Below are 24,089 nucleotides of genomic sequence, written 5' to 3' on the forward strand. Positions count from 1 at the left end.
ATGCTAGAGCAGTTTAGAGTCCACACTGAAGAGAATGAGAGAGACATTTTTTTAAAAAGAATGTTTACATAAAACCCATTTGCTTGAAACAGTCTGTGCTCCTCTTGCCACTGCAGTCAGTTATTGGAGACATACTAAGATAGTGTCTTGGTCTAGTGGTCTGAGCAAAGGACTGAGGCCAGGAATAAGTGAGTTCTAAGCAGGGATCTCACAAGGTGACTGATAGGTGAGCCACAATGCCTGCCTGTCTCACATGGGTGTGCTAGGGAGAAGAGGGCACTGGGTCAAAGAGGAGGACCCTAATGCTTCCTTGACAAGGTGCTGTGGCCAGGAAGGTGAAACAGCAGGCGCTATGGGGAGGTGGGCTGCTTGCCTCCCAGTGATGAAGTCACAGTGAGGAGCACTGAACAGCACTGGGTAGGTCTGCACTTTGAGCTAGGGGTATCACTCCCAGTTCAATGGGACGGGCCCACACTAGCTCCGACAGTGCTGGCATTAGAATGTAGCTAAGGCAGCACAAGCAGTGGGAGGAGCAGACACTGTGAGAATGGACTTTGGGGGTTGGATGGGATCATACTTGGGGTGGTTAAACCTCCTGCTGCTCCTGCCATCGCAGCTACTCTCTATTTTTAGCACACAGGGCTAGTGCGGGTGTGTCTCATCAAGCTGGAAATTATACCCCCAACTCAAAGTGTCACCATGCCCTACGTGAGGGTGTCCCAGCCGCTGCTGCGAAATGACTGCACCGTGCTTCCCCTGCAACAATCCCGAAGCCCTTTATAGCAACTAATGAATTCCTCCGACCACCATCCTGGAGAGGTAGGGACATTAACATCTCCATCTATGGCTGGGAAGCTGAGGCACAGAGAGATTAATGGCAGCTCAGTGCTGCACAGTGGGAATTTTTTCTGACTCCCTCAATGGGAATATCAAAAGGGACACTGGGCATCATCTCTCACCAGCTAAGTTGGCGGCAACTGCCCGGATCTCTTCCCAGCTGTTACTGAAGTATGTGATGGTGGTGCTGTACAAGTTCTCCAGCAGCTCTGCATTCTCTTTGGCCTAGAGGAAATCAGGGACACATGAGCTCTCTCTGGCTAGAAGTGCCCTTTGACTGCCAGCACATGCTTTTATGAACCACAGGTAAATAAGGGAAAGAACAGGTGGCTGGGTAGAAGTGGGAAAAATGGGAATCTGGGGCAGATTTACATTTCCCATCACTCTCCCTCATATATCCCACCCTTACAGTTATTTACATTATCCATCAAACGTCCCCCCTCTACACCACCACAAGCCACTCCAGTCAATAATCTCATACGGTTCAACAGCTCACTCACAAGGTGTCTGCAAATGTCCACCTGGAGCTCTTCAGGCTTCAGCTCATCTGTGCCACCAAGGTGCTTATTGATCACATGTTGGAGTCTCTTCAGTCCCAAAATGGGAAACAGAGGTGAAATGTAGCTCTGCATTCCTGAAAAGAGCGTCACACCATTGAATTGTTCCCTACCGAGTGCTATGTTCAATCAAAGGGAAATCATCTGTGTGACTGCTCATCTATTCCAGGACAAAAAGGGATTCATCTGGATGTAATTGGCAGAAACATGCAGGAATAGAGGGGAGAGGGGAGAGGTTCCACTGAAACCTGGAGGTAGCATCAATGTCTTTTGGGAACAGATATACCGATGAAAGCTGCTTCACCAGGCACAGCTGTGGTCTCTCCTCTGTTCTGGGGAGGCAGGGGCCTGGGGTGCAGAGACAGACAGGAACAGAGACCTGTAGGGGTCAGACCCATGACCTATCCTGGATTCTGGTGAAGCAGCCATGGACCAACCTGGCTGGAACTGACTCAGCAGGAGGGCAATGAACTGAGGGGAGAATTTGGGCCTCCATAACAGGCAGGAATAGCAGAGCTCCCCTGGCATTGGGAGGAAGATTCCTTTGGCTTAGTAAATAAGTTACTGTTGGTCTTACCATTGAAACCTTGGGGCTTGGGTCTTGCAGATGCAGCAGAAGTGTGACCCAGCTCTTTCGAACCTGCTCAGCAAAATAGGCCTTCCATTTTTTCTTTGTTAACTGAGCCAAGATGCCAAATAGGACAAAGGCCATTGAGCGAAGAGCATCGTCCTCCTACAGCCAAGAAAGCCCCACAAGTTGGTAAGTAAGGAACAATCCCATCACACACCTCATACAGCCGTCTCTTCTACGCTAAAGTAGAGTGATTCCAACTACAGCTAGTCGGAAAAACTTTAATTAACCAATTCTTTGTTCGAATTTGCTGATTCATGAAAATATTTTAGAGACAGTTCAATTTTGATGAAATTCCTCCGGAAGCCAGGCAGGGGTCCTTAGAAACCTGCCTGGTGTCTTGCCAGTGCACCCATCCAGCTCCTTGGCAGCCAATCTAGCAGGCTGACTGGGATCATAGGCTTCCACGCCCCCAGCTTCGGGGGGAGGGATAGCTCAGTGGCTTGAGCATTGGCCTGCTAAACTCAGGGTTGTGAGTTCAATCCCTGAGGGGGCCATTTGGGGAACTGGGGTAAAAATCTGGGGGTTGGTCCTGCTTTGAGCAGGGGGTTGAACTAGATGACCTTCTAAGGTCCCTTCCAACCCTATGATTCTATGACCCTGGGAGTCCAGGCTTTCAAATTTGCAACTCCCTGGCACCTCTAGCTCCCAGAGTTTCCTGGGTTCCCAGGATAGTCTGAGTGCAGACTGCCCTGGGCTAAGGCTTCCAACAGAGCTAGGTTGAGAATAGTAATTCTGTTTCACAAGGAGTTTTGAAGTTTGGGGAGAGGGGTTCCCACAAATAGGAACCCAAAATTTGAAATCTCAAAATTCTCTGCACTACAGAATTATCATTCCAACCCTCTCGCATAAAAATGGTATAGAGCAGGCACAACACTCTCTATTGCACTCTGTAACCCCCTTTTCATGGTTATCTAGCTACCTAATCTAGTATTCAGACTTCCTTTGAGGTTCCCAGTGGCAATCAAGAAGAACAGAAGGGTGAGACTGTTGGAGCAGGGATGTCATCCCCATCCTCCTAATGTTCTCCTCCTCCGTAAAACACCTCCCTTCCCTGGGGCCTAAAATCTCTGCACTCTGACATGAGCAATGCCCAGGGAGTCCACATCACACATCGTAAATCGAGTCTAATCAAGATCGGTTGAACTGGATTTGGAGAGTTCTGTTCACATACATTGTCAAAGTAGGTCTGGATCTGTTGGGTGAGGTCTTTGAAGGAAGAACCAATGTCCTTCTCTTTCAGCTCCTTCAGGACTTTGGCCAGTGCTTTCATGCTCTCGCCAATCACTTCAGAACTGGAAGTGTCATTTAAGGCCTTGATCAGTATGTCCAGAAGAAACTTCTTGTGCTTTTTCACCTGTACAAATATATTACATTAAAGAACACTTATCGCTGATCACACTCATAATAAAAGTTTTCTTTAGCAGTTATGAAGCTGTGGGAATTTCATCAACCCTCTCTTCCCCCAGAGACCTATAGCTATATTTCAGACCAGGTGCTAGCTACAATGAGCCAAACTCGGTGCCATAATACACCTGTGTAATCCTATTATTAGATTTCTAGTTACTTAGATTCCGAGGCCAAAAGGGACCATTGTGATTATCCGGTCTGACCTCCTGCATAACATAGTCTCTGAACTAGAGTATCTCTTTTAGAAAAACATCCAATCTTGATTTTAAAATTGCTAGTGACCAAAAATCCACCACAACCTTTGGTAAATTGTTCCAATGGTTAATTAAAATTACCATTAAAAATGTCTTATTCCCAGTCTGAATTAATCTAGCTTCCTTTTTCCCCATTGAATCTTGTTATACCATTGTTTGCTAATGTGAAGAACCCATTATCAAAATTTATTCCCCATGTGAGTAGTTATAGACTGCCCTCAAGTCACTCCTTAACCTTCTCTTCGTAAAGCTAAATAGATTGAGCTCCTTGAGTCTATCACTAAAGGTATATTTTCCAATCCTTTGATAATTCTTGTGACTCTTCTCTGAATCCTCTCTAATTTATCAGCATCCTTCTTGAATTGTGGACACCTGATCTGGACACAGTATTCCAGCAGCGCTCACATGCGTGCCATATTCAGAGGGAAAATAACTTCTTTACTTTTCTTCAAGATTCCTCTGTTTATGCCTTCAGTGATCATTTCAGCCCATTTGGCCACAACTTCGCATTGGGAGCTTACGTTCAACCGATTATCTGCCATGACTCAAGTGTTTTTTTCAGCGTCATTGCTTCCTGGTATAAAGTTTCCCATCCTGTAAGTATGGCCTGCATTTTTTGTTCCTAGATGTATACATTTACATATGGTCATATTAAAGTGCACATTGTTTGCTTATGCCCAGTTTACCAAAGGATCCAGCTTGCTCTGTATTGACTGCAAAGAGGTTACTAGGGTATGGGAGAGAGCAGAATTTGGCCTAGTGCATTGTGTGCAGCCTCTGTAAACTCTGAACAATTATTTCCCCTGGTTTCTCTACTTATGTTGCATCCTATTCAGTAATCTCTCATACCTTCACAGGCGCCCCATCGACTATATTTCCCAGGCCTCTTACAGCCATCTGACGGACAATGCTGTTTCTATCCTGTGACCTTTCTTCCAAGATGCTTAAGACAATCTTAAGCAACTTCTTCTCCCTCAGCATGGGATCACTCATTAGCTGAAATAAAATCAACATGTCCATTAGACCCAATATGATCATTAAGATTGGGAATAGAATTTGAGCAGACATGGAATACACGAAAAACAAGGAGTCCTCCTACAGCCACAATCTTGTAGATACAGACTAATATGGCTACCCCTCTGATACTTGGCACATAACAGGTAATTTTATCATTCCACACAAATGAGAAATGTCTTAAAAACATGGAGCCTTCCTTTTGGGCACTATAATAGGGATCCACTCACCTTTTGAGAGCCTCTTAGTGGCTAGGTCTGGTACCACAGTCCTTTTCTCACCCCTGGTACACCCTGCTAGCCGACCTCAGTGAGTCTTCTGTGGCTCAGGCCTCTGGCTAAGTCCCAAAGGCTAAATAAACCCCTTCTGGGCTAGTCAAGAACAGTCCCATTGCCCTCACTAGGGTCTCCAGCCCCAACTCTGGGTCCTTGAAATTCTGCCCTTTGTTCAACTCTCCGTAAGCATTGTCCCCTTCCTGGGGCTTATGCCACTGTAAGTGGTAGGGGAACCAGGGCCTGCCCATAACTCTGGCTTCCAAACCATGGACCCTGTAAACAGTAGCTAGGTACCGCTTGATTTCAGTTCATTGTTGCTTCTTCCTACCGGCCACTTTTAGCTTCACCCTCACCTCAAGGTTCAAGTTCTTAAGGACTCTCTTCCTGCAAACCCAACTTAAGCAAATGCTGCCAGAATCAAACTCTGGCAATCCCCTGAATTTCTGCAGCCAGAGAGCAGCACCCTTTCTTGCCCCTCCAGTTCCTGGCAGGAACTGACCTGCTAAGGCCCTGCAGCATCTTTTAGCTGAGCTTGATGGGCTCTGATTGGCTGCTTTCATGAGGCCTCTATAGACAGCCCCAGATTTGTGGCTCTTTTCCTGGGGCAGGGGGCAGTAGGACCATGAGGCCTCTTGTAAGGAGCCTCAAAGCCCAGGAACAGCCCATCCCAGGCACAGATCGATTGTTTTTCTTAGAACCAGATGAGCCCCTAAGATAGTTACTTAGTGTCAGTGGGAAATATGATGCAGATGTTAGAGGAGGGCTGTAGAAAGGGAGGATGGTCCAGCAGTTATCACACTAGCCTAGGACTTGGGAGACCCAGCTTCAATTTCCTGCTCCCTCAAAGACTTCCTGGGTGACCTTGGGCAAATCACTTAGCCCTTCTGCGCATCAGCTCCCTGCCTGTAAAATAGGAATAAAAGTGCTTCCCTACCTCCCAGGAGTGTTGTGGGGACACATACATACATTAATGAGTTTTGAGGTACTCAGATACTACAGTCATGAGAACCTACGATAGTTGTGAATGTATTTGTATGTTGCTTGTTTTATAGTATTAGGACACTAGGTTCATTCCGAAGATCTGCTGAGCGAAACCAAAATCAGGAGCTGTTGGTTAGTATCAGCACTAGGACTTGGCAGAAGAGGTCCAGTACTTCAAACTCTGTCTGTATCTCTCTCATCCAGCGCCTGTGGTTGTGTAGCTAGTATAGGCAATGGCAGCAATACAAATATCAGAGAGAGAATGACTCCGAAAGGTAGAATGAAGCTCCTTGTCAGGTTTCCATATAAAGGGGGACCCAGTCTACTATCTAAAATGACAGTTACTCCTATGAACTGAACTGTACAACTCCCTAAAAGAAAGGCAAACAGACAATTGTCTAATGGTGAAACTGCTCTTGGAGCCCTGTGTCTTACCTGGGCAAGGAAAGCTGTGCTGGTGACTCGGAAGTTTTCCATTGGGGAATTCACCCAGGGGAGGAGGCGCTGTATGATCTCAGGTGTTACTAGTCCAGATCTTAGCAGAACACTGGAAGGCAAAAGAAACCGCTTATGGGGTCGATTGCACACTTCAAAAACTCAGCTGCTCTGAGCAGACAGCTCTGATATCTATGGGTGAGAGATGTGTGTTTCCACCCAGGGCGCCCCCCACAAAGCTATAAACTGGAGGTTCCCTCTCAGCCACTCTATTTGCTACTGATTCCCAAGGATAAAATCATGCCTCCTAGATCTCTTACCTCACCAGCAGACACACTCCCTCATGGTGAGTCTGGGGGTTTTCAAGCAGAATCCATGCTTTCTGCTTCCCAAGCACTCTCACCAGTCTCTCATTCCCAACTTTGAAAAGCAGAGATTCTAATGCTTGGACAGAAAACCTGGGGAAAGAGAGGCACAGAACTGCAGCAATCAGTAGAAAGGTGCAGCCTGAACAGAGTCAGGAAGCCCAGGTTACTTGTCAGGTCTGCTGTTCATCGACAGTTCATCCATTGGCAATATCCTGGACACCAGTGTCCCTGGAAGGACTTGATGCCAGGAAGTAAGTTTCTGTCTCATACATCTCATATAACTAGTTTTGCTAGGGACAAAATTTTGCAGTCATTTTTCACTTTCTGCAAGGAGTAAGGGCACTAGCAGAGTACAAGGATATAAAAAAGATACATGATCAAGACCCAAAAACTGGGGGCATAGAATGTGGTGATCACTAGTGGATATTTTGGGGTCCTATAACCAGATATGATGTGACAGAGTGCTGAGGTTTGCACTTGAGTCAGCACTCTGGTCACTATTAATACTAATTGAGTTCCTTACAGAAAGCCTAATTGAACAGAGGTGTAGCTGATTACGAGGTTAGATTGGGGCTAGTGAGTCACGGAACCAGTCATTCCATTAACAGGGAAACTGTATAAAAGGACATGGGCAGGAGCCCTTTGAGGGGAACAGACAGAGAAAGAAACTTGGGTGACCAGATAGCCCGATATTTGGGGCTTTATCTTATACAGGTGCCTATTACTCCCAACCCCATGTCCTGATTTTTCACATTTGCTGTTTGGTCACCCAAAGAGAAACAGAAAGACAAAAAGCTGGGAGAGCCTGACAAAGTGAGCTCTCTGAGTGGAAACAGCTTACCCCCCATTTTGGAGAAGAGTTTAGAAAGTTGAGATACAAGATAAAGGTGCTATGTGTTGATAGGGGGATTAAATAGACTTCACGTTGGTGTTTACAAGCAAGGAAGTCTCAACGTGGTCTGTGTTTGTAGAAAATGTGCAACACCCCTCTCTGTCACAGCTGGGGGCTCATCAGGGATTTCCCTGTTATCTATGCAAATAGAGAGCCTGCTGGAGAAGCCAGGGTAGAGATTTGGCAGTGTGGGGGATGGAGGGAACACACTGAAATGGGTGGTGAAACAGCAAAGAGATGTCTAGAACAGGGGTTCACAACCTTTCTGCTTCTGAGCCTCTCACCTCAACAAGCTATAAATACTCCATGGCCCACTCCCAGGCCTCTGCCCTGCTAGGAATCAGAGTTTGGGGCTCCTGGCTCTAGATTTTAACTCCACAGGGTGCAGGGGCTCGGGGCTTTAGTGCAGGTGCTGGGCCTCAGGGCTCCAGCCTGGCTGGGCTCAGAGCTTCAGCTTTCTGCCTTAAGCCCCAGCTAGTCTACTGCCAGCCCTGCTTGGCAGACCCCCTAAAACCGGCCCGGTTGAGAACTGCTGGTGTAGAAGACCCCACAGACCTTCCAACAATCCCACTAGGCAGAAAAACAGCCTTTGCTTGCCTGGTAGGTTTAACAGCAAAAGAGCCTTCAGGAATTTATACGGGAACAAGCCCAGGTCTGGCAACAACTCCTCCAAAGTCTGGCGAGTCCTGTGACAGGAAATGGAAACCAGGCACAGGAGATCAGACTCTGTAAAATGGGACCTGCGAACAACCCTGATCTGGTTTTGGTTACTCTTAAAGGAGCAGCGGTGAGACCTCACAAAGACAGAACAATGTGGGCCTTTCAACGGACACCCCATTTAACCGGGGAAGCACATATATGGCTCTTAGTGATTAGCGGGCAAGAGATTAGGACATGATTAAGGCAGCCATGCTGGACAAGGTGGGGCCTGTCCACGGAAAAGTACTGCCAGAAATGGAGAGTTGAAAGATGGATTGAGGGATTAGACCTCTGTGTATTTGCATAGAAATTGTAAGACTGGGCCACTCATTGGTAAGGCCAGATACTCAAACTGTGGGGGAGATCATGGACTGCATGATTCTGGAAGTTTCTTCAGAGTCACCCTGAGCATACTGTAGTATGGGTTACATGGCACCAGCCAGTTAATCTGGACCCCGCAGTTAAAGATACAGAGGAATTTGCAGAGGCGGACATTCCCAGAGTGAGTCAGTGGTTTAAGGGGCTAGATTTGAGAAGGAGCAGAGTGCCTTCAGCTGGGAAGGGCAGCAAGAAGAAGAGGAAAGAGCCTCAAGGAACTGTAGTGGGAGCTTGACCTACAGTGTGCTTCCGACATGGACGTGAAGGACAGCTAAAAAGAGACTGTCCTAAAATGGGCTGTGGGTTTGCAGAGTTTTGTGGCTGGGACAAGACTCCCAGGCAGGGAAGAAAAAGGAAAGTACCTACCATATCGGTATGGGTAGGGAGGAGCCACCAAAGGGAATAATGGACACAGCTTCATCCTGTTTGCTGATCAGGCAGGAGTTAGTGAAACCCCACTGGATACTTCCCAGAGGTAGGATCAAAACTGAATATGTACATGGGGATAATAAATTCTGCCCAATGGCAGAGGTGACTCTGGAAATCAAGGGGAAGTTTAGGCAGAAACATGTAGGGGTAGTGGATGGATTGCCCCACTGCCTTCTCCTGGGCATGGACTGGGATCCCTTTCTAACAGGGACACCAAGGCATGTGTGGAGGCCCAGGAGGGTGGAAGTAAAACCTGCAGGGCCAGGTAAAGAGGAAATATATGTAAAGGGGCTGGAGGAACCTAGACGCGAAAGTACAAGCCACAGAGAAGGTGAGGACGGAGAAGTCCCCTGAGAGACAAGAGGAGGAGAAAGAAAACAAAAGTCAAGAGTAAAGGTGACTTAAGATCATCCATTGGGGTCAAACAGTCATCAGAGCCCTTACCAGCAGGATCTCAGGAGCAGGCATCCCTAGAACACTTTGGAGGGACTCAGAGCAGTCTGTGTTCATGGAAGAGGCTGGGGCACAGCATACCACCCGTCACATAGAGGTACCTAAAACTGGCCTGTGCATGGGCCAACAGCATGAGCAGAATAGACACTTGTGTCTGCAGCGCCAGCAATCACATAGCTAGGTACCCATCCATGGGAACAAATTCAAGTTTTGTGGACAAACCTTAGGCACCCATGCTTGAAAACCTGACTCACTGTGGCCACTGTATAAGATCAGCCTTACTGGGTCAGTCAAATGGTCCATCTAGTCCAGTATACTGTCTTCCAAGAGTGGTCAATGCCAGCTTCTTCAGAAGAAATGCACAGAACAGGGCAATCCTGAAGTGATCCAATCTCTGTTGTCCAATCTCAGCTTCTGGTGGTCAGAGGCCTAGGGACACCCAGAGCTTGGGGTTGCATCCTGACCATCTTGCCTAATAGCCACTGATGGACCTGTCCTCCATGAACTTATCTAATTCTTTTTTTAACCCAGTTATACTTCTGGCCTTCACACCATCCCTTGGCAATGAGTTCCACAGGTTGACCATGTGTTGTGTGAAGTTGTACTTCCTTATGTTTATTTTATACCTGCTGCCCATCCGTGAACAGAGTTTAGATCCTGGTTTCCTAGGAAAAGTCAGAGACATTATAAAACCAGGAAGTCTGTAATCTGAGCGCCTTGTTGGCACGGAATAAAGAAACACAACAATAATAGAAACTGTTGTGAAATTGGTGGGAAATGTACATTAATGGGCTACCAGAGCTGAAGTCCACTGATGACTCAGGAATCTCTTAGTGTTAACTGGTGAGGGCACAGAGTGGGTGCTGAGGGTCTGGTATGTACATTCTAGTTCACTAAAAGATTGCCATATGAGTCTCAAATAAAAGCTCATGTCACCAATATCATTGTGGAACACATCTACAGATGCTGTGTAAAGAGCCATGTCTGTACATTGAAAATTACATTCTTATGATCTGTGTCTAGGGACTAGTCACCAGGAAAGGTGAAAAAATGGTTTTCTTTCAGGCAAGAAATGTTTCTCCATCTGTTTGTTTACATGTAAATTAAGCATGTAGGGTTCACATTCAGTTCAGAAGGACTGTGAGAACTTCAAAGAAAGAAAAGTAACAGGAAGTAGATAGGGGGTGGGGACCCAATTTTGGGGTACACCTCAAAGGTTTGCTCTAGTATATTTGGGGGGCAAAGACGACACCCTGGCATCTTTCACTTAGGAAGTAGATGGACAGCGAGACGGACAGCGGGGTCGCTATCAGGCTTGGTTGAGAATGTTGGGTGAGAAACATCTTTAGACAGGAGGTTAACCTGGTGGTTAAGTTTAGTCTCTAAGAGCATGTTATGATTTCATTATACATGTAACCATTTTTGGCTTGCATTCTTACTCACTGTCACTGGAATCTCTGTTCTTTGATCATCTCTGCTCTTGTTTGCACTATAAATACAGCTAAGTGCTGTGTGTTTTGCACTATAGAGTATAAGTAATAAAGTATAGAGTCTAAAGTAGAAGTAATAAACTGGTGTGTACTGTTCCATTGGGAACAGCAGGCCTGGTAATTCTGTGAGTGTTCAGTGGATAAAGGTCTGGACACTATACGGAATGGTCAGAAGACTCGGGGGTTGGTGTGTCCCTATCACTAACCTGTACAAAGAGACTGGGGTCTGAGGAGGCCTGGATGGCAGTGCTTGTTTTGCCAGAGCCTGGTCATTTTAGGGAACTAACCCACAGCAGACACAGACAAGATTTCTTCACTCTAAGGGCACTCTATGAGGTAAAGTGCCTCATAACCTTGGGAACTCCTGGGGAGTGTCACACAACTCTATTGGAATTCTCTTTGTTTCTCTCCCTTCCTTCTAATTACCGGCAAGGGTTGTCCTCAGTATGTTGTTGGTCTTTTCGGAATAGCCTCTGGCTGCTTCTCACTGGCAAAGGCATCTTTTGTCCTAAGGTTCGGCTGACCTGCTGCAGGAGAATAGGAAACAGCTCTGGGAGCAGCTCCCGCACAGCTTCGCTTGACTGCAGTGCTGACACCACCTCAGAGATGGCACATGTTGCCTGAAAGGAGAGCATGGTAAAAAATGAGATCTCCTCCCAACACCATCACACCCTCTCTCCCCTTCTGATATCTGCTGTACTGAATTTTCACTTCTGCCAGTAACTTGAATGACTGCAAGCAACTCCCTTAACTCGTGGCTCAGTTTCCCACATCTATAAAAATGTGTTTGACCTACCAAGGCATATTGTGAGTCCTAAGGAATATTTGCAAAGCACTGTGAGAAACCTGGTTCAAAGACTTTCTAATTGCCAGATGTTAAGTAAATCAGCCATGTACTCTAAAACTGCTGTATTTGTTCCGCAGACAGCAGAGCTGGACTCAGGGAAACTGTACATCAGAGGAGAAGTGCCCACACAGCAATATTCTTCCACACTTCTAGCTTCCTATCAGCAGGATTGTCACAGGACAGAGGAAAGCCTGAAAGGCGTGTCTGTCATCTAACTTACTGAGAGAGGTTCAGCAGCTGCCAAATGCCTGTCAGTATCAGTCTCTGAGGTGACGCTTCCTTCTTGGCTTGTTGAAGTCTTTATTTTGTCCATTAGGACCTGTAGGACTCGAGTGGCAAGCAAGGGGTCTCCCCCCAGAGATCTCCACAGCTCAGTGGTGTCACTGCAATTTAATAGAAGTTACATGTGACCCCTGGACACTTTTGTGGCTCAGACTGAATGCGTCCTATTTAAGTAAAGACCAAATTTTCTCCTTGCCTATGATGAGAAAGTTAGGAGCACTGTCCTCCTCTAACACGCCTCTTGTTTAAATATTGAGTTTCCAGTTACAGAACTAGGTTAAGTGACCTAGTCTTACTGCAGCCTAACCATTAATACTAGACTTCCGAAGCACAGGACACAGAGCGCCAACCTCAGTTCCTGTTTTCCTACTTCCCAGGAAACATGGACTCATGAGCATGTGGCTCCCAAAGATCCAGGGTTTGGAAGGCAAGTTGATGAAAGAAAAGCCACATTCCTACTAACTGGACATACAATTACGAGAACGAATATTCATGGCCATCCTAGGTCCCCTTCACAAAGGGTGTTCCTACCCTCTGTTTGCCAGAAGCTGGGACTGGGCAAGAAGGGATGGATCATTTGACATTTACCTGCTCTGTTCATTCCCTCTGGGGCATGTGGCACTGGCCACTGTCGGAAGACAGGATACTGGGCTAGATGGATCTTTGGTCTGACCCACTATGGCCGTTCGTATCGTCTTAGATTCCAGCACTGATAACTGAGTTATCAGTTAGGAATCTTTAAATGAAATGATGGATCTGCTTCCAGTCCAGTTTTAAGTCCCAAGGATGGCAACTCTATTCTAGCAGCCAAACCCTCACTGATACCAAGCGGCAGTCTGATGACAATATTGGCCCTATTCTTTGTAATCAGCCAGGGATTGGACTTGAAGCTGTCATGCTACCAGGAAATCAACAGCCACTGCTAATTTCCCAAGTGAGGTCAATTCAGGTGTCTAGAGAGCCAGGCCGGTTCCAGGCACCAGCCCAGCAAGCAGCTGCTTGGGGCGGCCAATGGTGAGGGGCGGCATGTCTGGGTCTTCGGCGGCAATTCGGCGGCTGGTCCCTCACTCCTTCTCAGAGCGAAGGACCAGCCGCCGAATTGCCGCCGAAGACTGAAGCGGCGGGGGTAGAGCTGCAGATCGTGATCGCAGCTTGTTTTTTTCCTTTTTGCTGCTTGGGGCAGCAAAGCCCTCTAGCAGGGCTGGCTCCAGAAGTAGATGTTTCCAACAATACACTCCAGTTATACCAGTAAAGTTAGGTCTTTAGGATGTCAAAGCAGTTATGAATTAATGGAAACAGAATGACACTTAATTTCTCTCCACACCCCACCTTAACATGCTCTTGGACCTTCCTGGAGAAAGACCCAGGCTATTAACTATCAGGAATTATCCCAAAATGTCTGCTGCTTAAATAAAGCCCTACATCTCCCAGTAAAGCTGTGGGATCCATGTTTTACCAAGATGAATGCAATAGGTAGTGGTATATACCTGTCCATCGGCAGACGTTTTCTTAGGAGGCTGGAGAGCACTGCCTCTAGGTGATGGTGAGCTAGAATAGACACTGCCTCCAGCAGGAATTGCCTCAAGCTGCCCTCCTGGATAGTAGGCACGTGGCTATATATTATATTCAGGATAGCTGGCACCTGGAAGGAACAAAACCAGAAAGAAACGTCCCTTTTTCTTTCTCTCCATTCATTCTGCAGAATCAAAACCTTTATTTAGCCATTTGCTGCTTTTTTAGAAATTCCTCAAGAAACAAATGTTCAAATATGTCCGTGTAACTTTAACCCACAACAATTGCCCACACTTGGCTGTAAAAATTAACACTGACACACACATACAGCGAAACCCCACTATAACACGATGATCGGGGTCCAAAAAATGGGATTGCGCTAAATGCGGGGTCGTGGTATAGCGGGGTCTACCATTTCAAGCTGGTCGATTTCTCTTGGGCAGAAAACTACTTTCATTTGCGAACTGCCCACAGCAGTAACTGAAAGGGTGGAGCTCCAGCAGCGGGGGCTCTCAGCCATGCAGGGAGAGAGGGAAACACTTGGGGAGAGCAGGGGAGACGTGCAACGGGCAGAGGAAGAGCGAGGAGCAGCCGGGGAGAGAGTGGCTCTTCTCACCAAAAGGGTGAGCGGGGGCAGGTGGGAAGAGGCAGTGGGGAAGGCACATTCCATTTTTTGCTTTCCGCCCCGCCCCCCCCCGGGGGCGCTCCAGCCACTCTCCCTTCACAAAGCCTCTCTCTCTGTTTTTTTTTTTTTTTTACTCTTTTGCTCTTCCACGGCACTCCGGCCGCTTTATTTATTTATTTATTTTGCGCTTCTGCGGCACTGCAGCCACTTTTTTTTTTTTTTTGGCCTGGGGCGGCCGGAGCCACCTTACAATTGCGTTATAGCCAAATTCGCTTTATTGCGGGGCGCATTATAGCGGGATCAGGGGCAGCTCTAGCCATTTCGCCACCCCAAGCATGGTGGCACGCAGCGGGGGGCGCTCTGCCGGTTGCCAGTCCTGCAGCTCCAGTGGACTTCCCGCAGACGTGCCTGCGGAGGGTCCGCTGGTCCCGTGGCTCCGGTGGACCTCCCACAGGCGACCGGCAGAGCGCCCCCCGCGGCGTGCCGCTTCAAGCATGCGCTTTGCATGCTGAGGCCTGGGGCCGCCCCTGAGCGGGATTTCCCTGTACATACCAGGTAATTTAATGTGATGGTGCCCAGCTAGGCATTAAATAAACCAGCTGCCATGCACAAAAGAAGGCTTTGCTTGCCCAGATTTTGCAGCTGTGATTTGAGCAGCCAAATCCGACCATTTGCCTCAAAAGATGCACAGATCATAAACAACCACAAGCACAAAATATGCAAGTGCTTTAAACACAGTGTGCAAATGCCTGGGACTATGAACAGGTGACGACCTCTCATATTCATGCCTAGCCCTTCACATCTTCAAAACACTGTGCAAACGTGGCAGTTCTGCTACGAGGGTTCCCTGTCCTGAGGCCTTTCACCAGCCTTGATAGAAGATTTTTGGAGTGCTCCTTTCATCTAGCCCTAACGCACTGGGCTCCAGAATAAGGCATATAAATAGTGGATCCCAAAGACACTATAGTTTTCTCCCTCCCACCTTCTATTCTTAAAGGGTACGTCTACACACCAAAAAAATCCCACAGCAGTGAGTTTCAGAGCTCAGGTCAACCTGGGCCTGAGGGGCTTGCACTATGTGGCTAAAAGTGTAGCTGTTCCTGCTCGGGCTGGAGCCCAGGCTCTGAAACCTGGCAAGAGGGTGGGTCTCAGAGCCCAGGCTCCAGACTCACTGGGAATGACTACAGGGCTATTTTTATCCAGGTAGCCCTTAGCCATAGGCCTCCTAAGAAGTGGATGCCTCCAAGTGCCGGTCATTCTGTCTTCTTGTCTTTTCCCCAGAGTCTGTTTTTTCAAGCCTTTCTTGGCTGAATACTGTGGCAACAAGCCAGACAAATAAATAACCAACCATCTTCCTTTTCCCTTCGATTTTCTCTGTCTATTGCTATTGATTCTGCCATTGCCTAGTTTAGGGTGGGAACAGAGATGGAATCGACTCTACGTCCGAGGGGGAGAAACAGCAAGATTTTTGTTCATTACACATGAGGGCAAAGATCTAAAAGCCTAGAGTTTAGGCAGAAAACCTCTCCAGTTTCCCATTTTACCTGGCCCAGCATGGCATCTCCACACTCCTTTAGGATGATCTTTATCCACAGTCCAGCTGCCATGGCACAGGTGGGGCTGGCAGACAGCATACCTTCCACTGTGGCCTCAATAAAGTCTGTGGCCTGTTCTGGTGAAAAGTACTCACTAACAACCTGGGAACAAATCAAAAACAGGAGAGACTGCAATGATGTTTGGCTCCAGCACTTGTAAAAATGGAGGCCTAATCTCTCTATGGAAAAAGATCTATGCATCCACAAATTGCATCCGACGAAGTGGGTATTCACCCACAAAAGCTCATGCTCCAATACGTCTGTTAGTCTATAAGGTGCCACAGGACTCTTTGCTGCTTTTACAGTTCCAGACTAACACGGCTACCCCTCTGATTAATTAACAATTTGTTAATTAGCCTATGTCCAGCTAGCCATTTGGGATTAAAATTCTCTCCATGGTCTATATACTACATTTTTGTATTCTACACTAATGAGATCAGGTTCGAGGCAAAGCCTCTGTTGCACAGTTAGCACAACATTGTACTGGATATTCAGGAGATAAGTTTCCAGTTTGTATATACACTGCATCTTTTTACAACATATAAAATGAAGTCAAGAGAGGCATGCTCACAAATATAGGCTAAGGCAAACCCACAAGGTGACAGAATGAAGACTGGATGGGTTCTCAGCTTGATGTTCCACTAACAGAGTTTTTCTCATGGATAGCGGGATAGGTACATGTGTGCACATCTGCATGCGCATTTTCATGCACGTGCAACATTCTGTGGAATCTGGATTTACATGGCCCACAGCTTGCTCCAAGTATGGAAAGGCATCATGAAAGCGTAAATGTAAAATGAAGGGTGCCTGGTCACTAGAACATCTGCACAAGTTTTTTGAGTCAGTTACCCTGGCCATTTTGGAAGATGCCTGAAACAAAGCCTCAGGGTCTGGAGCTGTTGTTAGTTCGTCACGGAGACATCTCAGCTCCTCCTCCGCTGACCCCAGGTTCATGGGCTGGCCTGGAGTGGAGAAAAGGAGAAAAAGTACTGTAACGACTAATGAAACTGAACCTCTACTGCATGGACATTCATACAGAAGGATCCATGTGCTAGGCTGTTATTAGCACAGTGTAAAATCTTGGCCCCATCAAAGTCAATGGCAAAACTCCTGTTGACTATAATGGAGTCGGGATTACACCCTAAATGTCTGAAAGTTAACAGTAGTGGTATGTTCTTGTGACTGATACAGGATTGAACAAGCACCGTCTTCAGCTTGGAGCAGCTTTCTGGGGGTGTCTGGTTTCAGTAGCATCTCTGCTCTCAGTATTTACATCTAATCTCATATTCAAGTACAACTCATGCAGGTAGATGTGACGTTCCAATGTAGAGGTGAATCCCTCCACCAAACTCTCATTGTAAAAGAGATGGGGCTGGACAAAACCTTCGGCAGGAAACCCAGGCTCATCCATCACTTCTAAACAATGCTGGGATTTCTATGTTGTACAGTCAAAGACTGGAGTCCCTTATTCTGTTTCTGAATCACCAACACTGTTTTTTAGGACTGATTAATAATAATTAGAAATAGGGTGACCAGATGTTCCGATTTTATAGGGACAGTCCTGATTTTGGGGTCTTTTTCTTATATAGACTCATATTACCCCCCACCCCCGTCCTGCATGAGTTTCACATTTGCTGTCTGGTCGCCCTAATTGGAAATGGCCTTAAATGACAACCAAGATCTATCCCATTAGGTGAAAAGAACGTCCTACTCCAGGGGTCGGCAACCTTTCAGAAGTGCTGTGCGAGTCTTCATTTATTCACTCGAATTTAAGGTTTAGCGTGCCAGTAAGACATTTTAACGTTTTGAGAAGGTCTCGTTCTATAAGTCTATAATATATAACTAAACTATGGTTGTATGTAAAGTAACTAAGGTTTTTAAATGTTAAGAAGCTTCATTTAAAATTAAATTAAAATGCAGAGCCCCCCGGACTGGTGGCCAGGACCTGGGCAGTGTGAGTGCCACTGAAAATCAGCTCGAGTGCCGCCTTCGGCACCCGTGCCATAGGTTGCCTACCCCTGTCCCACTCTTCACAAAGGAGAATGGCCTACACTTACTCCAATAGCTTTGAATGCTCATGACAGAGGGCTGCTGCAAGAACTTTTGTTTAAAGAATTAGTCAGGAAACCCCTCCAATACAGCCAGTGGCAGGGTAAAGAGAATGAAAATGTTTAGTACCAAGGGCTTGTCTACATGGAGATAGTCAAGAAAGCTAATCCAAATTCATTTTCAAACTGCATTAGTTAAACTTCATTAAACACCTCTGGGGACACACTTATTTAGAATTAAAGGGCCTTTTTTCAGGTTAGTTTAATTCATGTAATTCACTAAAATTAAGAAGGGCCATTTTAATTCAGAAATAGAGCATCCACACGTGTTTAATGCCACTTTAAAATTTACACCTTTAGTTCATTTGGATTAATTCTCCTTAGTGTCCCTGTGTAGAGAAGCCCTAAGGAACTGAGCAGTTATCTACCTGGTGCAGACCATTTATTATTTGTACAGTTCCCAGAAGTGTGCCACACTCTTTACACATCATAATTGTCTCTTCTAATGAGGTATTTACAAGATGCCCACCACTCTGTTATCTAAGTGCCAACAGACAGGACAGAAAGAACTAGACAGGCAGAAAAATGGACAATACAACAGTGGAAGAAGGTGAAGAATTACTTATACCTGCTAATGGGGAAGAATTACTTATACCTGCTAATGGTCTCCTCACCTTGTATACTGAGAAGGCAGCTGATACAGTCAACCACCCATTGACGAGACGTGGCCAGTGAATCACAGCTGTATGGTGCTATTGCTCCAATCAGAGATCCAAACTGATTAAAAGTTTCCTGAGTCTAATTAAAAAAGAATGAAGAATGAACGTTCTCCAGCTGTACTAGACTTCACTTGCCATCTTTATTGTTGATACCAGTCAGCTCTGTGTTTTTGGGGGACCAGGGCACAGTATCTAGCTTGTGTGACTCATGAAGAACACCCCAACCCCCGTCTCTGTTTGAACCAAAACCGATCAGAGAAAAGGCTTGCAGAGAACAATGAAGGGTTTGTGGAGACCCACCTAGACACCTCCTGACAAGGGTGACAAGATTAAGACATCTCCATTTGCATACAGAATGAAGATCAGAGACAACTCCCCTAGCCTCAACTGCATGAAAGATGGTATAGGGATTAGCATAAAGAATGAAGAACAGAGAACTGCACTGAACTCTGGGACCAGAAAGCAGGGACGCATTAAATCATGGGAATCCCTGCTCCAGATGCTAATGAACCTACGCCTGCACACACCCGCTCAGCAATTATCAGACCAATTCTAGTAATAAATCTTTGACTCATATCCCAAAATACTGAAGCAGCCTAGTTGCCTTGTGAGCTCCCTGGAAGAAAACAACACCCATAGCCAAGAGTGATCAGCTCCTATTGTCTAGCCTAAAGAAAACCCTTGAGCCATCAGTTTACCCATAAACAAATCTAGTGTTCTCCCTTCAACCATTGTATTTTCTCTACAAAACCCCTACCTATGCCCAGGTAAGGGTTCTGATGTATAGACCCAAACTCTGCATCAGTTCCACCAGGATTCCATCTCCTGACTGATCGTGCTGGGGGCTCTGCCTGTCTCCAGCACTCAGGACCCTGAGCTACCACCATCACCTGGGAACCCCGACCAGTTCAAGTCTCATGGAGCGGGTGAAATCCATCTCTCTCTCTCTGTTTTCTTTCCTACCTCAGGTATTAACCTTTAAAATGTAGCTGTTACGTTTGTTTAGCCCTCCTGGTGTGGTTATCACTATGATTCAATCAATAACTGTTATGGTTCAGCTGGTTGCCTCTCTCTCTCTCTCTCTCTCTCTGAATTTTACTCTTTTGTGTTTTTAGCTTCCCCCATTTACTGTGCAGCAACACTTCTTGTACCTAAGCTAAAGATCCCTGTAGTGCCCAAAAATACTGTGGGGTTTGCTCCTCAAGTGGGTTACTACCAGTACAATTGTAATGTGAAAGTGTGATAGGAATGTGTTAAACTTGCGGCACATAAGTGGGGGGGGGGGAGCAGCTGAAAGTGCTGCTGAACCCAGCCTGTTGAGACCAGGGGCGCATAAGGGTACCAGCTTGACAGTGCTGCTTAACCCAGCCCACTGAACACAGGGACATATGAGGGGATCAGCTGATTGACTTGCTCTGCTAGTGTGTGCGCATGTTCATCTAGTTCTAGTTATTAGCCCTGGGAACCTAGTCCTGCAGGAAAGCTCCATTGGGAGGGGACTTGTGGAAGGAAGGAGTAGAACACACAAGTGACATAAGCAACACATTAATAGAATTACAGAACCGCCCCTCCTCCGCACAGAAGAGTGACCCTAATTAATGAGCCTCCCCAAAACGGGCACATCTGGTAACATTGTGCCTCTGATTCCTGTACTGAACTGGGTAGCACATTGGAAAATATAATCCCAATTGTACATACAAACAGATGGGGTCTAAATTAGCTGTTATCTCTCAAAGAAGAGACCTCAGGGTCATTGTGTACAGTTCTCTGAAAGCATCTGCTCCACATGCCGTCAAAACGCTAACAACATGTTAGGAACCATTAGGAAGCGGATCGATAATAAGGCAGTAAATATCATTATGCCACTATAGAAATCTACAGTACCCCCACACCTTGAATACTGAGTGCAGTTTTGCTCATCTCATCTCAAAAAAGATATGTTAGAATTGGAAGAAATACAGAGAAGAGTAACAAAAATTATTAGGCATATGGGACAACTTCTCGTACAAGGAGAGATTAAAAAGACAGGGACTTTTCAGCTAGGAAAAGAGACAACTAAGAGTCACTATGATAGAGATCTATCAAATCATGACTGGTGTAGAGAAAGTCAATAAGGAAGTGTTATTTAGCCCTTCACATAACACAGGAACAAGGGGTCACCCAATGAAATTAATAGGCAGCAGGTTTAAAACAAAAAAAAGGAAGCATTTTTTCACACAATGCAGTCAACCTGTGCAACTCATTGCCAGGGAGATGTTGTGAAGGCCAAAAGTATAACTGGGTTCAAAAAAGAATTAGATGAGTTCACGGAGGATAGGTCCATCTCTGGCTATTAGCTAACATGGTCAGGGATGCAACCCCATGATCTGGATGTCTCTAAACCTCTGACTGCCAGACGCTGGGGCTGGGACTGTCCAACAGGGGATGGTTCACTTGACAATTGCCTTGTTCTGTTCATTCCCTCTGATGCATCTGGCACCCACCACTATCAGAAGACAGGATACTGGGTAGATGAACCATTCTTCTGGGGGATCCAGGATAGCCACTCTTATGGTTTATGTTCTTAGCTGATTACATAGAAATTCAGCTTTAGCATCCTGGGAGCATAAGAACCAAGAATGCATTTGTGACACTGGCAGACCGGTCAACCTGTGTATGACCCATAATAACTTAACAAGAGGCACTTCTACTGTATCAAGACAGTTCACTTGCATGTGAATTTCAAAGAGATGTATTAGACTAGCAATCATCAACTCATTCAAAAATGAACAAAAGATGCTAAGTGTATTTGTCTGTGATTATCTATACCCGGTTAGAACATAAGAACATAAGAATATAAGAACGGCCGTACGGGGTCAGACCAAAGGTCCATCTAGCCCAGTATCTGTCTACCGACAGTGGCCACTGCCAGGTGCCCCAGAGGAGTGAACCTCACAGGCAACGATCAAGTGATCTTCCTCCTGCCATCCATCTTCATCCTCTGACGAACAGAGGTTAGGGACACCATTCTTACCCATCCTGGCTAATAGCCATTTATAGACTTAGCCACCATGAATTTATCCAGTTCCCTTTTAAAAATTGTTATAGTCCTAGCCTTCACAACCTCCTCAGGTAAGGAGTTCCACAAGTTGACTGTGCGCTGCGTGAAGAAGAACTTCCTTTTATTTGTTTTAAACCTGCTGCCTATTAATTTCATTTGGTGACCCCTAGTTCTTGTATTATGGGAATAAGTAAATAGCTTTTCCTTATCCACTTTCTCCACACCACTCATGATTTTATATACCTCTATCATATCCCCCCTTAGTCTTCTCTTTTCCAAGCTGAAGAGTCCTAGCCTCTTTAATCTTTCCTCGTATGGGACCCTCTCTAAACCCCTAATCATTTTAGTTGCCCTTTTCTGAACCTTTTCTAGTGCTAGAATATCTTTTTTTGAGGTGAGAGACCACATCTGTACACAGTATTCAAGATGTGGGCGTACCATGGATTTATACAAGGTCAATAATATATTCTCAGTCTTATTTTCTATCCCCTTTTTAATGATTCCTAACAGCCTGTTTGCTTTTTTGACCGCCTCTGCACACTGCGTGGACATCTTCAGAGAACTATTCACAATGACTCCAAGATCTTTTTCCTGACTCGTTGTAGCTAAATTAGCCCCCATCATACTGTATGTATAGTTGGGGTTATTTTTTCCAATGTGCATTACTTTACATTTCTCCACATTAAATTTCATTTGCCATTTTGTTGCCCAATCACTTAGTTTTGTGAGATCTTTTTGAAGTTCTTCACAGTCTGCTTTGGTCTTAACTATCTTGAGCAGTTTAGTATCATCTGCAAACTTTGCCACCTCACTGTTTACCCCTTTCTCCAGATCATTTATGAATAAATTGAATAGGATTGGTCCTAAGACTGACCCTTGCGGAACACCACTAGTTACCCCTCTCCATTCTGAGAATTTACCATTAATTCCTACCCTTTGTTCCCTGTCTTTTAACCAGTTCTCTATCCATGAAAGGACCTTCCCTTTTATCCCATGACAGCGTAATTTACGTAAGAGCCTTTGGTGAGGGACCTTGTCAAAGGCTTTCTGGAAATCTAAGTACACTATGTCCACCGGATCCCCTTGTCCACATGTTTGTTGACCCCTTCAAAGAACTCTAATAGATTAGTAAGACACGATTTCCCTTTACAGAAACCAGGTTGACTACTGCTCAATAATTTATGTTTTTCTATGTGTCTGACAATTTTATTCTTAACTATTGTTTCAACTAATTTGCCCGGTACCGACGTTAGACTTACCGGTCTGTAATGGCCAGGATCACCTCTAGAGCCCTTTTAAAATATTGGCGTTACATTAGCTAACTTCCAATCATTGGGTACCGAAGCCGATTTAAAGGACAGGTTACAAACCTTAGTTAATAGTTCCGCAACTTCACATTTGAGTTCTTTTAGAACTCTTGGGTGAATGCCATCTGGTCAGTGACTTGTTAATGTTGAGTTTATCAATTAATTCCAAAACCTCCTCTAGTGACACTTCAATCTGTGACAGTTCCTCAGATTTGTCACCTACAAAAGTCAGGTCAGGTTTGGGAATCTCCCTAACATCCTCAGCCGTGAAGACCGAAGCAAAGAATCCATTTAGTTTCTCCGCAATGACTTTATCATCTTTAAGCGCTCCTTTTGTATTTTGATCGTCAAGGGGCCCCACTGGTTGTTTAGCTGGCTTCCTGCTTCTGATGTACTTAAAAAACATTTTGTTATTACCTTTGGAGTTTTTGACTAGCCGTTCTTCAAACTCCTCTTTGGCTTTTCTTATTACACTCTTGCACTTAAGTTGGCAGTGTTTGTGCTCCTTTCTATTTGCCTCACTAGGATTTGACTTCCACTGTTTAAAGGAAGTCTTTTTATCTCTCACTGCTTCTTTTACATGGTTGTTAAGCCACAGTGGCTCTTTCTTAGTTCTTTTACTGTTTTTCTTAATTTGGGGTATACATTGAAGTTGGGCCTCTATTATGGTGTCTTTAAAAAGGGCCCACGCAACTTGCAGGGATTTCACTTTAGTCACTCTACCTTTTAACTTTTGTTTAACTAACCCCCTCATTTTTGTATAGTTCCCCCTTTTGAAATTAAATGCCACAGTATTGGGCTGTTGAGGTGTTCTTCCCACCACAGGGATGTTGAATGTTATTGTATTATGGTCACTATTTCCAAGCGGTCCTGCTATAGTTACCTCTTGGACCAGCGCCTGCGCTCCACTCAGGATTAAGTCTAGAGTTGCCTCTCCCCTTGTGGGTTCCCGTACCAGCTGCTCCAAGAAGCAGTCATTTAAAGTATCGAGAAATTTTATCTCTGCATTTC

General features: G+C 45.7%; 1 protein-coding gene across 1 annotated transcript in view; it reads right to left on the reverse strand.

The window, feature by feature from the left end:
• Positions 1-208: 208 nt before the first annotated feature.
• Positions 209-24,089, reverse strand: part of LOC120393275 (maestro heat-like repeat-containing protein family member 2B) — a 38,677-nt gene continuing 14,796 nt past the window's right edge. Inside the window, exons 12-14 of the mRNA XM_039517820.1 lie at positions 9,605-9,678; positions 3,200-3,382; positions 209-262 (exon numbers count right to left, since the gene is read on the reverse strand). Coding sequence (XP_039373754.1) covers positions 209-262; positions 3,200-3,382; positions 9,605-9,678 — 311 coding nt within the window. The remainder of the gene's footprint in view (positions 263-3,199; positions 3,383-9,604; positions 9,679-24,089) is intronic.

Source organism: Mauremys reevesii, unplaced genomic scaffold (assembly GCF_016161935.1).
Source record: "Mauremys reevesii isolate NIE-2019 unplaced genomic scaffold, ASM1616193v1 Contig176, whole genome shotgun sequence".
Lineage (NCBI taxonomy): Eukaryota > Metazoa > Chordata > Testudines > Geoemydidae > Mauremys > Mauremys reevesii.